Genomic DNA, 16,290 nt, shown 5'->3' with positions numbered 1-16,290 from the left:
AGAAGAAATATGTAAGCAAATAGGTGAAATGAATAATAATCATGGAACTAGGGAAAGTAAACCGGAAAAATTATTGACAAATATAGAAATAGAACAGCAGTGGTAAATGTTTATAAAAGTGATCAATAGAATCCCAAAGGAATATAGCCCACTAAAAAGCAAGAACAAATTAGCAAGTAATGACACACCATGGATGAATAAAGCAGGGAAGTTGAGATGAAGGTGAGTAAACTCCAAGGTAATTGAAAATATTGCCAAAAGTTGCAAATGACCCTCTAAGCAATGAATTCAGTCTCTCAGAACAAATCCTGCAAGCAGAAGTATTTCATTGAGACTGGCTACAAGCTTTGCAATTTCACTTTTAAAGGCTTTCCAGCATGTCAATTTCATTGTTTAATGAGTCCCTGCCATTAAAGGCCTGCTATCCGACCCGAACTCGATGACATGTGTCGAGTTCGGGTTGGGTCGGATTGCACTTCCGGGTCTGGCATTCAGGCTCGGGTTGGGCCGGGTTGGACACGCTCTATCACAGGTAAGTGGCTCCAATGTTAATTTAATTTTTGGACTACAAAGGTGGGTTTGTTAGAGTTATTTTAAGCTTGTGCAGATCAGCAACAAAGTGAAAAACGGAAGGTAAGTTAACCAAATGGTAGGGTCGGGTTGGGTGCGGGAAAAAAGGAAGGACTCGGGCCGGGTTAGGCTCGGGTCAGGTTTTTTTTTGCAGACATGAGCAGGCCTTGACCTGCCATGCTCTCGCCTCGTTGACCCCGCCGAGTTCCACACAGCTCAAGAAACCCTTGTTGGATTAAATTCACAGTTAAATTGCCTCTTTGAATATCTTAATTACTTACCCGACAGCTCCATTGGGGTTCCCTGAATGCCTGCAAACCCACCAGATGCAACATCTACCCTTTTACCTCCTCCCTTCTCACCTTCCAAGGCGCCAAACATCCCTACCAGGTGAAACAGCAATTTTACATGTGCTTCTTTCATTTTAGAATAATGTATTCGCTGCTTATGGTGCGTGACACTGAGGAAACCAAATGCAGATTGGGTGACTGCTTTGCAAAACACCTTCATTCAGTATGCAAGCATGACCCTGAACTTCCGGTCGCCTATCATTTTAATTCTCCATCTTGCTCCTACTCTGATCTTTCTGTCCTCAGTGTTCCAATGAAGCTCAATGTAAGCTCGAAGAACAGCATCTCATCTTTTGATTAGGCACTTTACAGCCTTCCGGACTCAACATTGAGTTAATCAATCACCAATCATAACCTCTGTCCCAATTTTGTTTCCTTTTTCTTTCCTGTTTTTGGTTTTTCTCTCTTGTTTTTCTCTTTTCTTTTGCTTTCGGACAGCAAATGTTCATGATTCTACCATTCACATCTCCTCAAGACACATGTTTCGTTTATTTCTGAAGAAACGTAAAAATGCAACAGTGGGGTAATGTTAACCCCAAGACAGACTGGGAGCAGATGTGGGGTGGGGGGGGGAGGTATGCGGGGAAGAGGTGGGGTATGGATTAAAATATAAAAAATGGGAAACTTGACTCTAAGCCAAGTCCAATGCACCTACGTCCGGTTTTTAACGGAGGCGAGTTGGGGGTGCGGCGACTAACCTGCTCTCCGGGGGGGGGGTCCCTAATTTAAATATGTTAATTAGGCTATGGGCTTCAGATTTTAGCTCTGTTTCAGATCTAGCACCTGTGAGCCAGGTTTCCCAGGCTGGATCCAATGGGTAGGTGTCTTTCCAGCACTGCTTTCCCTGGCCCACCAAGCAAAGCTGTTAACCTCCCTGCGAATGGACACTGTGAATGCCACACCACCACAATCGCTCCGACCCCCGACCCACCTCTCTGGCTCCCATCCGATCTCTCTGGGCCATCCCTCCCAATGTCCCCTCCAACGTATGATCTGTCTCTCCCTCCCAGCTCACTGGTCCCCAACTGGGGTTTGATGCTGCAAGCCTTCCGATCTGGCTGGCTGTGGCTGGGAAACGGAGTCCAGAAATTTAGATTAGGTTCTGACGTTAAATTTTCTGGCACTACACCTTTCTACCTCCCTGTTATTATCAGGACCAATGTCTTATTACTTTTTAAAGCCTATATCTAAACACTATTTAAATCTTGCTATACCCACATTATTTCCAAAGGACTATGAGAAAATACTTAGTTTCAATCTGAAACATTATTTTCATGAGAAGCATAAAAAGGCTTTGTGACAAGGAAAGCATACGCTAATAAAGATTTTATGTTGGTGCAATCTGTTGGCAGATTTGACACATGGCCTGGGTAGACTGACAAAAAAAATTAAATTCACAAATGTAACAGTAAAGCTTTGAAGTTGTGGCTCAAGCATAAAGTGAACTCTGAGAGCTAATTCATCAAAGCTGACAGCTTTCTAGCATTATTCTAGAGGGGTCTGTTTCCAGACCACACTGGGAATTTCACTCAGACAACAGTTTTTCCTAGAGGAAATCAGGCAGCCAAGTAAAGTAGCTATAATCATCTCTAACCTATAAGCTGTTGGCTCATCTCCCTTCTCCAATTTCTTTTTATGTTGCAGTTCCACTAATAAAATAAATTACAAAAGAAACACAGGTGAAAGATACAAATCTCGTGTTAAACATGACACCACTCCTGCTGTTGACAATTTAGGAAACTTTGAACACAAAAAAAGAAGAGTTAATGCAAAAAGCAATGAGATTGGAGCACAGTTGCGTGTTGGCAAGTAATTATAGCTGCGTCTGCAGGAAAACCGCTGATAAAAAGCCAAGATAGATTGGCTGTGTTTAAATTTGGTAAACAGAAACATTACATCCCCTACAGCTGATAAATGGAGAAAACCCCTGACATGCCAAATTTTCAAAGCATGTTTGTGTTTTAAAGCCATGTCCAATGACTTTGGATTGAAGAAGATAGAACAGATCTTTGCACCAGAATGAAAGTTCCAGTTCTACAGATTGCTACTTCCCCTTTGTTCTTTGACAAGTCATCTAAGGCTACAGAAACATACAATGTTATTTTCCCATAGTCTGACAGAAATGTATGGTGGATGGAAACACAGTAAAATTCTATTGCTTACCTTGTTTGGATATATAAATATAAATGTGGCATATTTATTCAAGAAACAGTAGCTGCAAAATTAGACAGGGCCTGAAAACAGGCACAGATATTACAATGCGTAATTAAACTGTGGCCATTGCTTCCAATGAATGGCAGCACTCAAACTTCATGTTGCCTGTCTCAGCAGACAGCCCAAGTTTGTGCGATGCTATCACCACTTAAAGCTAGCCTGCACCTCTTAAAGGTGCATTCTGACTACAGCAGGTGCTGGAACTGGTTGCAGAAGAGATTGTGAGGGAGAGGAACACTGAAATATGCTGCAAAAGGGCAGAGAACATGCTCCAAGCTGTGCTGGATGCCTTGATGGAAGAGGTGGACAGGAGGAGATACGTCCCTCCAGTCAAACTCTGCCAAGACAGTGGGAGCAGATACCTGTTATGGTCAATGCCAGGAGTCCTGCTCTAAGGATCTGGATGCAGTGCTGCAAGGAGTTCAATGACCTCATGCGAACGGTTAAGGTCAGTGAATTCATCTTCAAATGCCAAATCCTACCAATACAACACTAGCCTCACACTGTGCTCAATGCACAACACCCCCATCACTTACCTGCCAACAATCTCTATAAATCTCAACTCATACACAACATTCCTAGCTTCATCGGGGAGATGGTCGCATAGTGCTAATGTTACTAGACGAGTAATCTAGAGGCCTGGACTAATGCTCTGGAGAAATTGGGCTGAAATTTATGGGAACATTGCAAATCGCAGTGGTGCGCTCTGCTGTCGGTGGTCTTCGGGCGCGGATGCGCTGTCACTGATCCCCCGTGATATTTCGCACGGGGGCTCATTTAAATGGAGGGGGTGGAGCAGCCATCCCTGAGGACATAGAGGGGGTGGCCGCTCCGTCCCCAGCTATGGCATCCGGCGCCACCGCGCAGGGGCTGGCGCCATTTTTAAAGGGCTTCAAGCCCTTCGAAGAAATTTACATTTTTAAAGGGAACTAAGTGGTAAAATTTAAGTTTCACATTACATAACATCTTCACTCTCCTCACCCACACCCCCAAAGAATTTCCGAATCATTAAGAGCCCATTCCCCCCAAACAATACTTTGGTTCAGATTGCAACCTTTCCCCCCGACCTTTAATAACTTCAACCCTCAACTCCTTCCCACCATTACCCCCCAACAATTCAAAGAGTTTTCCCTGCTCCCCCGCCCCACGACCTGAGAATATCACTCCTCCTCCCTCCCCACCTGTGTTATGCCTTGGAACTCCAAATGTAGTTCCAAAGGCATGGGAGTTCTGGCCAGTGGCCGGAATATCAGTGTGGGACAGCCTTCGCTACCAGGTAGGTAAATATTCCTTTATTGTAATATGATTTGCATAGGGCTGCACCGAGGCCTCGCCACCGCCGGTAAGATATGATGGGGCCTTCTTGGCGTCGGAGGTCGTGGCAGGCCTCTCCCGGAAGAATTTTCTGAGCCCCTCCACAACACCCCTGGCCCCTGAGGGCTCATAAAATTCAGCCCATTAGTTCAAATCCCACCAATGGCAGCTGGGGGAATTTAAATCCAATTCATTAATAATGGAATAAACTGCTAGTCTCAATGATACTGATCATGAAACTACTGGATTGTCGTAAAAATCCACCTGGTTCACTAATGTCCTTCAAGGAAGGATAACTGCCGTCATTACCCAGTCTGGCCTCCATGTGACTCCAGACCAAAAGCAATGTGGTTGACTCTTAACTGCCCTCTGTAATGGCCAAGCAAGTCACTCTGTTGTATCAAACTGCTCCAGATAAAGCCTGGCTCGGGCATAAAATTAAAACCTGACCTGGGTCCGACCCGATAACAGCTAACCCGTACCCGACCCGGGCTCGAGTCCTTTAATTGTTTTAAATGCCTGACCCGACCCGTAAATAACAAACATATTTTTGAAACAGGAAAGGATCATAGACTAAAACAAAAACAAAACAAAACAAAACAGTACAGTCCAGCCTGACCTGACCCGAGCCCGAATGCTGGACACCGAACACAGACCCGACCCAACCCGAACCCGACATGGGTCAGGTTGCCAGGCTTTGGCTCTAGACAAGATAAATAAGAATAAAACCGGACGGACCACCCAGCATTGACCTGGGCACTGGAAATGACAAAGGCACACCCTGCCCAGTCGACCCTCACCAATATCTAGGAATTTGTGCCAAAATTGGGAGAGCTGTCCCACAGACTAGTCATAATCACTGAATCATACCTTATAGCTAACCAGACTCCTCCATCACCATTCCTGAATATGTCCTGTCCCACCGGCAGGGCAGACTCACCTGACGTGGCAGCACAGTGGATTACCATCAGGAGGGAGTGGCTTCGAATGAAGTCTCATGGCATCAGGTCCAACATTAGCAAAGAAACCTGCTGCAGATTATCACCTACTTCCCTCTCTCAGGTGATGAATCAGTAATCCTCCATGTTGAACACCACTTTGAAGAAATACTGAGGGTAGCAAGGGCACAGAATGTACTCTGGTTGGGGACTTCAATGTCCATTAAGAGTGGCTCGGCAGCACCACTACTGACTGAGTTGGCTGAATCCTGAAGGACATAGCTGCCAGAGTGTACTTGTGGCAGGTGGTGAGAGAACCAACAAGAGGGAAAACCTACTTGACCTTGTCCTCACCAATTTTCCTGTCACAGATGCATCTGTCCATGACAATATTGGTAGGAGTGACCACCTGACCACCGTGCAGTCCTTGCGGATGAAGTACCGTCTTCACACTAAGGATACCTCCATCGTGTTGTGTGGCACTACTAACGCTAAATGGAATAGACTCAGAACAGATATATCAGGTCAAAACTGGGCATCTATGAAGCTCTGTGGACCGTCAGCAGCAGAATTGTATTCAACCACAATCTACAATCTAATGGCAAGCACATCTTGCATTTTGCTATTACTAACAAGCCAGGGGCCCAACACTGGTTCAATGAGGAGTGCAGGATAACATGCCAGAACTAGCACCAGACATACCTAAAAATGAGGTGCCAACCCGGTGAAGCTACAAAGCAGGTCTTCATGCATGTTAATCAGTGGAAGCAGCAAGCTATCAACAAAGCTAAGACATCCCACATCAAATCTCTGCAGTCCTGCCACATCCAATCGTGAATGATGGTGGACAATTAAACAACCAACCAGAGGAGGAGGCTCCAAAAATATCCCCATCGTCAATGATGAATGAGCCCAGCAAATCAGTGCAAAAGAGAAGGCTGAAGTATTTGCAACCCATCCCCAGGCAGAAGTGCTGAGTGGATGATTCATCTCAGGCACCTCCTGAGGTCCCCAGCATCACAGATGCCAGTCTTCGGACAATCCGATTCACTCCACATGATAGCAAGAAATGGTTGGATACTGCAAAGGCTATGGGCCCTGGCAACATCCCGGCTGTAGTACTGAAGATTGTGCTCCAGAATGAGCCACGCCCCTAGCCAAGCTGTTCCAGTACAGCTACAGCACTTAGCATCTACCCGACAAAGTGGAAAATTGCCCAGGTGGCTGACCAGCATCTTTTCAAGTGCAATTAGGGATTGGCAATAAATGCCTGTGATGCCCACATCCCAAGAATGAATAAAAAACACCTCATCCTCATGCACAAAGCATTGGTATAAGCCTCATGCCCACATATCTTACACACACTGCCAGCTATTCAACCATGACAGCCACATCACCCAAATACATTGCACCACACTCCCTGACACACTTCCTTCTCTCTTGCAGGACCAGGTGGTGCATAACCAGCAGCAGCAGCAGTAGCATCTAACATAGGTGTATGTCCTTACCCCCTTGGAGGAGATGGTGCTTGCCATCATTGGAGGTGCCATGACTGAGGCCATGGTAGGGATGGAGCTAAAACCATTGATGGCTCCTACCCAATCCACCTTCTCACAACCCACTACCCCCACAACCCCACATCCCACAATTTCTTCTAATTTACGAGCTGCAGATGCCTCCCCTCATCACAACTCTATCCTTGCACCTTTCTCCTTTTAGATACCTCAGAACTGTAACCTGACCAGGCAGTGGTGGAGGGGAAAGAGGTGAAAGAGCAGGAAGACAATGGTGAAGAAGGAACATCCTCACTCACTCTCACACTCACAGCCGCCAGCTCAGATACACTGTGTGTACTTTAGAGCAGGGGTTCTCAATCAGGGATCTGTGTTCCACGAGGGGTCTGTAAGTAGGTTTCAAAGGTCCACCACTGGTTATCATTTTTGCTTTCAGATCTCTCCATGGCCTCGCTCCTCTCCAGCTCTATAATCTCCTCCAGCCGTACAATCCTTTGAGATATTAGTGCCTCTAATGCTGGCTTCTTGACCATCTCTGATTTTAATCGCTCCATCACTGGTGGCCATGCCTTCAGCTGCCAAGGCCCTAAGCTCTGGAATTCCCTCCCTAAAATCTCTGCCTTTCTTCCTCTCCTTTGTCCTATAAGATGCTCCTTAAACCCTACCTCTTTGACCAAGCTTTTGGTTATCTGTCCTAATGTCTTCTTATATGGTATGGTGTCAGATTTTGCTTTATAGAGCTCCTGTGAAGCGGCTTGGAACATTTTAACACGTTAAAGGTGCTAAATAATTTCAAGCTGTTGTTGTTGTTCCTGCTCGCAAATCTCATTCCCCAGATATTATGCCTGAAATATTAATATTGGTGTTTGGTAAAACAGGTTATAGCATAGAATCTGCAACAGCCCAGTCCTTTGGACAGTATACATTGAGATCAAAATGTTGAAACAAGCTTAAAGGTTAGCACTTGGGACAGTTCACTACTGAAAAGTAATAGAGTCCCATCGGCACGTATGACAGCAGAAAGCCTCCTGAGTAAAACTGATATTTCTACTTGTATTTCAAATCAAGTACTGCACTGCTGGCAAAACCATATAAGCCTTGACACAAGCAATATATCAGAGAAGTTAAGCACTATGTACTTCTTACTATTTATTTTCTTCATAAGCACAGTTTCAAACTCAGCATGAGTATCTCCAACAAAAAAAGGGTTGACCTTTATCCGCGAAATGTTTACTGGGAAAACAGTAATGTGCAGTAATCCAAGTTTTCCTGTACTAAGCCATTTTATAATGAACTGCAGTGTGGTGAAAAAGTAAACTGTTGGTTACATAGTTGGTCCCAGGAGGAAAACAGCATATAATTAATACCATTTGGCAGTTCCAAGTCTTTGTGACATCACCATGCTGAGCCATATTCTTTGAACATTAGTCTGGAATAGCAATCTAAGGTTTAACAATAAGTTTGCATCGTTGCTGCTGGCAGCAATCCCTGTGGTCTGGAACATATCTATTGTGAGTTTGTGATAATATCTGCAAACCACCAACATGCTACAACTGACTTTGTCATGGTTGTACTCTACAGTCAATCTAATGGCATACCAGTCACTTTTTTTTATTAATAGCTACTTCCATCCTTTTTTCTGATAATTTTTTTTATTGTTACTAAGCCGAGAGGTATCTATGCAGTGAATGAAACAATCAGGTATAGACTAGAGTGGAAAAAGGGTAAAGTCCACTCTTCTCCATTAATGGGAAAAGGATTAACTTGACCGGCCAAGTAGAGAATGGACAGGCTTGGGTCAACCACCCATTTTAAACCCAGTAAAATGGGACAGGGTGTAAAACAGATGGTTGACCCTCCATTTCCCCCCTGGCAAGTTAGGTTAAAATTACCTCCAATGTGTAGCAATATCGTAAATATATTCATGAAGATTATCTTTATGAAAATGATTAGCATTTCTAGCGAAATTGCAGATGCCATGTACAATCCACCCCAAATTCCTGCTCAAAGAGTCCAATTTCAGTCTACCCTATCATGGACTCTACTCCACTTTGTTAACCTTTTGAGAATAATTCTTCATAAATGTACCAAAATCCCAGTCCTAAACTTCCTAAATACAGTGGTGCAGCACATTGCATACTGTTCCATTCAGTGGGTCAAAGCAGTTTTGTGTTTTCTTCCAATAAATTTACTACCTCAGCTGTGGCATAAATAGGAGGTGACAATGAAGGTGAGAGTCTTTGCAGGAGGAGAAAGAAAAAGCCAGAGATAGATTTGTCCTGATCTGCTTTTGTGTTTCACTTAGCAGCTGTTTGTAGCATGGTTATGGCAGAATTTTGGGAGCAGTTACCTAAAAGCGGCCACCAAGTGAAAGGAACCAGGGAAAGGGTTGGCCCACTCAAGGACAGAGATGGGAATCTATGTGTGGAGCCAGAGGAAATGGGCGAGGTGCGAACTGAGTACTTTGCATCAGTATTCACCCAAGGAGAAGGACTTGGTGGATGATGAGCCTAGGGAAGGGAGTGCAGATAGTCTCAGTCATTTCATTATCAAAAAGGAGGAGGTGATGGGCGTCTTGAAAAGCATTCAGGTAGATAAGTCCCCAGGGCCTGATGGGATCTACCCTAGAAAACTGAGGGAGGCAAGGGAAGAAATCGCTGGGGCCTTGACAGAAATCTTTGCATCCTCATTGGCTACAGGTGAGGTCCCAGAGGACTGGAGAATAGCCAATGTTGTGCCTTTGTTTAAGAAGGGTGGCAAGGATAATCCAGGAAATTATAGGCCGGTGAGCCTTACGTCAGTGGTAGGGAAACTATTAGAGAGGATTATTCGGGACAGGATTTACTCCCATTTGGAAACAAACGAACTTATTAGCGAGAGACAGCATGGTTTTGTGAAGGGGAGGTCGTGTCTTACTAATTTGATTGAGTTTTTTGAGGAAGTGACGAGGATGATTGATGAAGGAAGGGCAGTGGATGTTATCTATTCTTTCTTTCTTTCTTTCTTTTGGGCCTCCTTATCTCGAGAGACAATGGATACACGCCTGGAGGTGGTCAGTGGAGTGACCTCTCCATGGCGCATGCCTGGGCAAATTTATGGAGGTTGAGAGTTGCCCAGTCGTCAAAACCCCCCTCTCGGCTGGCAAGATGGATACAGAACTGGCTCAGTCATAGAAGACAGAGGGTATCAGTGGATGGGTGTTTTTCTGAATGGAGGAATGTGACTAGTGGTGTTCCGCAGGGATCAGTGCTGGGACCTTTGCTGTTTGTAGTATATATAAATGATTTGGAGGAAAATGTAGCTGGTCTGATTAGTAAGTTTGCGGACGACACAAAGGTTGGTGGAGTTGCGGATAATGATGTGGATTGTCAGAGGATACAGCAGGATATAGATCGGTTGGAGACTTGGGCGGAGAAATGGCAGATGGAGTTTAATCCGGACAAATGTGAGGTAATGCATTTTGGAAGATCTAATGCAGGTGGGAGGTATACAGTAAATGGCAGAACCCTTAGGAGTATTGACAGGCAGAGAGATCTGGGTGTACAGGTCCACAGGTCACTGAAAGTGGCAACGTAGGTGGATAAGGTAGTCAAGAAGGCATACGGCATGCTTACCTTCATCGGTCGGGGCATAGAGTATAAAAATTGGCAAGTCATGTTGCAGCTGTACAGAACCTTAGTTAGGTCACACTTAGAATATTGCGTGCAATTCTGGTCGCCACACTACCAGAAGGACGTGAAGGCTTTGGAGAGGGTACAGAGGAGGTTTACCAGGATGTTGCCTGGTCTGGAGGGCATTAGCTATGAGGAGAGGTTGGAAAAACTCGGATTGTTTTCACTGGAACGACGGAGGTGGAGGGGCGACATGATAGAGGTTTACAAAGTTATGAGCGGCATGGACAGAGTGGATAGTCAGAAGCTTTTTCCCAGGGTGGAAGAGTCAGTTACTAGGGGACATAGGTTTAAGGTGCGAGGGGCAAAGTTTAGAGGGGATGTGCGAGGCAAGTTTTTTTACACAGAGGGCTGTGAGTACTTGGAACTTGCTGCCAGGGGAGGTGGTGGAAGCAGATACGATAGTGACGTTTAAGAGACATCTTGACAAATATACGAATAGGAAGGGAATAGAGGAATATGGGCCCCGGAAGTGCAGAAGGTGTTAGTTTAGGCAGGCATCAAGATCGGTACAGGCTTGGAGGGCCGAATGGCCTGTTCCTGTGCTGTACTGTTCTTTGTTCTTTGTTCTTTGAAGAAAATTACAAAAAAGCACTACAGAGCTGGATTTTCATTGCCTTTATAACAATTTATTTTATTCTTCTTGATAAAAGTGTGGAAAAGGATTTTAATATGAGCAAAATCTGAGGAAGGACAACATTCATTAAAGCTATAAGGTAGCTCTTAGCCCACAGAGACACATTGTAGGCTTTCATTATCTCTGTGCACTGTAGAGCTGTCATAAATTTTGCACTTATGTATATGAGTCCCATTCTGAATGGTCTCTTAGTAAGACATCTACTGCTATAAGATTTGTGATTCACACTTTGCTGTTTCTGGACAATTTTATTGGCTGGGATTTTGTGAAGCCCCGTGAGGTGGGGTCGGAGGCGGTGAGGCATGGAGTAATGCAATGGGAGGTGGTGGGGGCAGAGGGGCCCGTCACCTCCCTGTCGCCAAGCGATCTTCCCGGGGCAGGATAGGCCATAAATGGGCCAGTTGAGGCTCTTAAGTGAGCTATCAACAGCCAGTTAAGGGCTTCTTCCCGCTGCCACTGGTGGACCTCACTGGGAACAACTTTGCCCCCGGGACCTTTACCTCCCCCTGGACTGCAACCCCCAGACCCCCTCGCCAGGGCCTTCCGGACTGGCCCTGGTGATCCCGCCTCACCTACCTCTGCTCTGGGGTTCCAGCGCTAGGCCTGGGACCAAGGCCTCGACAGTACCAGCAATGGCCACCGTTCCCGGTGGCATGCAGAATCTGCTGAGCTGCCGGCCCTCTGTTTGGCCGCCAGCTCTTGGAGGCGGGTTTTTAAAGGGACAGGGATCCTGAATCCTGAAATTTTGACTCAAAAAGACCGAAAGATCACTCCCTGTGGGGTGGTGCATCAAAAGGCAGAGGTGGGGTTCCCTCCTGCCTTTTCAGTCCAGCGCCAGGAGCCCTGCCTCCAGCACAAAATCCAGTCTATCAAGTCTGCAGCACACAGCTGATGTTTGGATCATATGACAACAATCTGTTTAATATTGAATATAGCAATTGTTGACAAATAGTGTAGTGAGAGAATATCCAGTACCAGCCCAGCAAAGAACTACCTCTTATGAAGTGATAAAGAGTTAAAGTGAATTGAGAGGGCACCAAATAAAGACAGTTCTTTGGGGTTTAGTTTGTGCTAACTGTGTATTTGAAAAATCTGATGAATAATATATTCATTTTTGTTGTCAGTACAAAAATTCTTTTACTCTTAGTTTTTCTAAACTGCAACTTTGAAACATTTCTTTGGACAACTCCCAAGCTTCAATGGTAAGGACAGACAAACACATTCACTACACATCACAGCTATTTCATTGTAATCTTGCTTACCCTGTAGATGGTGTCATGATGCAGCCTCCTTTCTCAGATGATGCCTTGCAGGTACAGCCACGCTCAGGAGTATCATGGTTCATGCCAAAGTTGTGGCCCAGCTCATGGGCCATTGTTACTGCTGCTCCAAGAGGATTGTCGGAATGATCCTGATAAAATTAGAGAATAACATTTGTATGCATTTCAGAGTTTATACTTTAGAAGCAATATCATGTCATCTGAAAGGGTCCAAAAATCAGACAAAATGATAACAAGAGGCTGATTATATTGTCAGTAGAAATCAGTAAATGAACACCTTGCTACTTAGAGACTGTAGTTGGACAGAGCATCTGCATTCATTTCCTATAGTCATAGGAACATAGGAACAGAAGTAGGCATTCAATGCCTTGAGCCTGTTCCATGATTCAGTGAGATCATGGCTGATCTGTATCCTAACCCTATCCATCTCCTTTGGCTCCATATCTCTTAATACCCTTGGCTAACAAAAATCTATCGATCCCAGATTTAAAACTACTAATCTAACATCTACTGTTTTCTTTGTGGGTGAGAGTTCCACATTTCTATCACCCTTTGTGTAAAGTGTTTCTTAACTTCTCACCTGAATGACCAGGCTCTAATTTAAAGGTTATGCCCCTTGTCCCAGATTCCCCCAAGAGCAGAAATAAGTATTTCTTTATCTACTGTAGCAATTCCTTTCCAAATTGTAAAAACATCAATCAAATCACCCATTTTCCTTCTAATTCCAGCGAATACAAGCCTAGTTTACGTAATCTCTCCTCATAATCTAACACGTGTAGCCTTGGTAACATAATGGTGAATCTGCACTGCACTCCTTCCAAGGCCTTCTATGGTGCAGTTCCCAGATGTGGCCTAATTAGGCTTTGTATATCTGTAGCAAAACTTCCTATCTTTCTATGCTAGCCCCCTAGTTATAAAGGCTAACATTTCATTAGCCTTTTTGATTATTTTTGTACCTGACTACTATATTTTAATGATCTGTGTACATATATGGACCCCTAAACCTCTTTGGACCTCCACTGTTCCTAGCTTTTCACCATTTAAATAATACTGAAATCCATCTGCCACAGTTTTGCCCACTCACAATCTATCAATGTCTCTTTTGTACTTTTATGTTCCTGTCTATTTACTATGCCACCAATATTTGTGTCATCAACAAGTTTGGATATATGGCTCTCTATTACATTATCTAACTCATTAATAAATATAATGAATAGTTGAGGCCCTATTACAGATTCTTGTGGGATACCACTAGTTACTTCTGTCCAATTTGCATACATACCTATTATCCTTACTGTCTGTCTCCCACAGCCTAGTCAATCTCCCAACCAGGTCGATAATTTGCTCTTAATTTCCTGAGTTGTAATTTTAGCTAACTGTCTCTTATGTGGAGCCTTATTGAATGCCTTCTGGAAGTCCACATAAACTACATTCATAGGCATTTCTCTGTCTATTACTTTAACTACTTCCTCAAAAAAATTAATGAAGTTCGTTAGACATGGCCTATCTTTACAAATCCATTTTGGCTCTCCCTAATCAGCTCAAATTTCCCTAAGTGCTCCTTCTCTCTGCCCTTAATTATAGATTCTAATAATTTCCCCACAACAAATTTCCTGTTTAATGTCTCTCACTTTTCGACTTGCAATTTTCCAATCCGGAATCGCAAGAGTTTTGGAAAATTATGGCTAAAGCACTTGGAATTTGCTCATCTACTTCCTTTAAAATCCTGGGCTGGAAACCATCAGGTCCTGGGGATTTGTCAGTCTTTAGTGCTGTCATGCAGACCCCCCACCTGCCAAGAATGAGGCATTTAATTTTGTCATATGAACATTGATTTTAAACTGTTGCTGGAGTGAAGAAATTACTTGTTTGAAGATCACCAGACACTGGGCTGGAAGGACATTTGAATACTAAGAGATGCTGCTTGTGCAGACAAAGGGCTATTCCCTGCTCTAATTAAGCCAAATGGATTTTGATCACCAGACATTGAAGGTGTAAGGAAGTGCATTCCAGGCCCTGCTAAGATGATACAATCCACAGTGCAAGGACTGGTTAAACCAGCTGGTCACATGACTAACTGGCTGGTCCAGCTTTTTTGAACTAGCCACAGGACAGTTTGAATTCAGAAGGCAGTGTGCAAGTGAAGCTGAAACAAGCAAGTCTCTCGCCTAGCTGTCTCTCTCTCTCGCTTTCTCCCAAGCCACCGGACCCACGGAAGACACTTAAACCTCAAGAGAGTAAAGACTCCTGCATCGGGACAAGTTGAAGTATGAACTGGGCCCCAATGAATTGCAAGACTTACCGGCAACTAAAGACTCCACATTGAACTTAAAGGACTGTAACTACCAGATATTGCCTCAAACATTTCCCCTTTATTGCTCTACTTTTTCTGTCTCTGTCTGCATGTGTGTTTATCGTGTATGCATGCTAACTTGGTCGCATCGCATATTCGTAGCCATTAACCGGATTAGTGTTTAAGATTAATAAACTTCTATCTTTCTTGTTTAAATCTAAGGAAACCTGTTAGATTTCTTTGCCGTACAATTGGAGCAGTGAACAAGGATTCACTAAGAGGGAGCTAAAAACACGGTGTTTAAAAATTAAACCCTGTTCAGGTTAAACCAGGCATAGGCTGAGAGGGAACCCCTAGAATCCTTTAGTACCATTATTTTTTCTAATACCGTTGCCTTGCTTGTGTTAACTTGAGTGAGTTCCAGTCCTTAGCTCATTATTTGTTTCCCTGAAATGTCAGGAATATTATCCTCTTCCTCTATTGTGAAGACTGACATAAAGTGGGGAATTTTAATTTGGTGATGGCTGGGAGTGAGGGAGTCTGGTAGTGTGTGGGGAACCCAGAAGTTTCTGTTTTTTAACCCAACCACTGTATTAGCATCTGACTTCTGGATTTCCCGACCAATTAGTGTGATTGGGCATGATGACAACACACATGAGTCTATTTCAGCTGAACTATTTAACGGGATACTGCGAAGGTGACAGCAATGGAATTCTAACATGGCAAGGCTGCACCTCACTTCATAGATCCTTCCCTAGAGCTGATGCTGCAGGCTGTAAGGGAGATTCTCTTCCCTGCTAATGGGAGGAAGGAGCCTGCCTCAGAGAACAAGAATGCATGACTGGAGATTGTGGAGGAGGTTAGCAGCAGAAGTGTGGTGCCACACTCCTGGATGTAGTGCCAGAAGAGGTTCAGTGGCCTAATCAGTTCAATAAAGTTAAGTACAATGTCACATTTAATTATATCCTATTGAGTGTCTAACCCCCTCCTCACACTGCCTTTCTAAGCCTACTTCTGCACATCACTCCTCATATCAACTTACCTTGCAGGTGCACCCATCCTTCTCTAGCTATGATCTCACATCCCCAGCTGACCATCCATCACTGACACCCACCTCATCTTAATGCAATGTCTCACCTATCCCTCACAGCAGACTGTCAGTACATATTGTCCATCCATCCACTCAACACCTTCCATTACTCTCACTCATAGGTCTCTTCTTTCCTTCCTTGCAGGAGAGGGGAGCACGGAATACCAGGGAGAGGCAGAGAACCAGAGGTGGCCCTCCAGCCAACTCCATTCCGACAGCTGCTGAGGAGGAAACGCTGGAAATAAGCACTCAGCATGCCCAGCCATTGGAGATGGAGAGATTGGGGTCTCTCATCTACCTGGTGACAGAATTAAATTTCACATAACTGCATGGCATACAACACTCACTGAAGTTGACTTGATGTCAGTGACCAGGGGAACATAATGATGTGTACAAGCTTGACTTAACACTAATTTAAC

General features: G+C 44.3%; 1 protein-coding gene across 4 annotated transcripts in view; it reads right to left on the bottom strand.

The window, feature by feature from the left end:
* adam12 (ADAM metallopeptidase domain 12) overlaps positions 1 to 16,290 on the bottom strand; it is a 378,401-nt gene that overhangs the window by 55,973 nt on the left and 306,138 nt on the right. For all 4 annotated transcript variants that reach the window (XM_068052744.1, XM_068052745.1, XM_068052747.1 and 1 more), the window contains one exon: positions 12,471 to 12,619. In XM_068052744.1, coding sequence (XP_067908845.1) covers positions 12,471 to 12,619 — 149 coding nt within the window. The remainder of the gene's footprint in view (positions 1 to 12,470; positions 12,620 to 16,290) is intronic.

The sequence above is a fragment of the Heterodontus francisci genome, chromosome 20 (genome assembly GCF_036365525.1).
Source record: "Heterodontus francisci isolate sHetFra1 chromosome 20, sHetFra1.hap1, whole genome shotgun sequence".
NCBI classification, from domain to species: Eukaryota; Metazoa; Chordata; class Chondrichthyes; order Heterodontiformes; family Heterodontidae; genus Heterodontus; species Heterodontus francisci.
The sequence above is the reverse complement of the archived record's forward strand: the minus strand, read 5'-3'. Positions and strand labels throughout refer to the sequence as shown.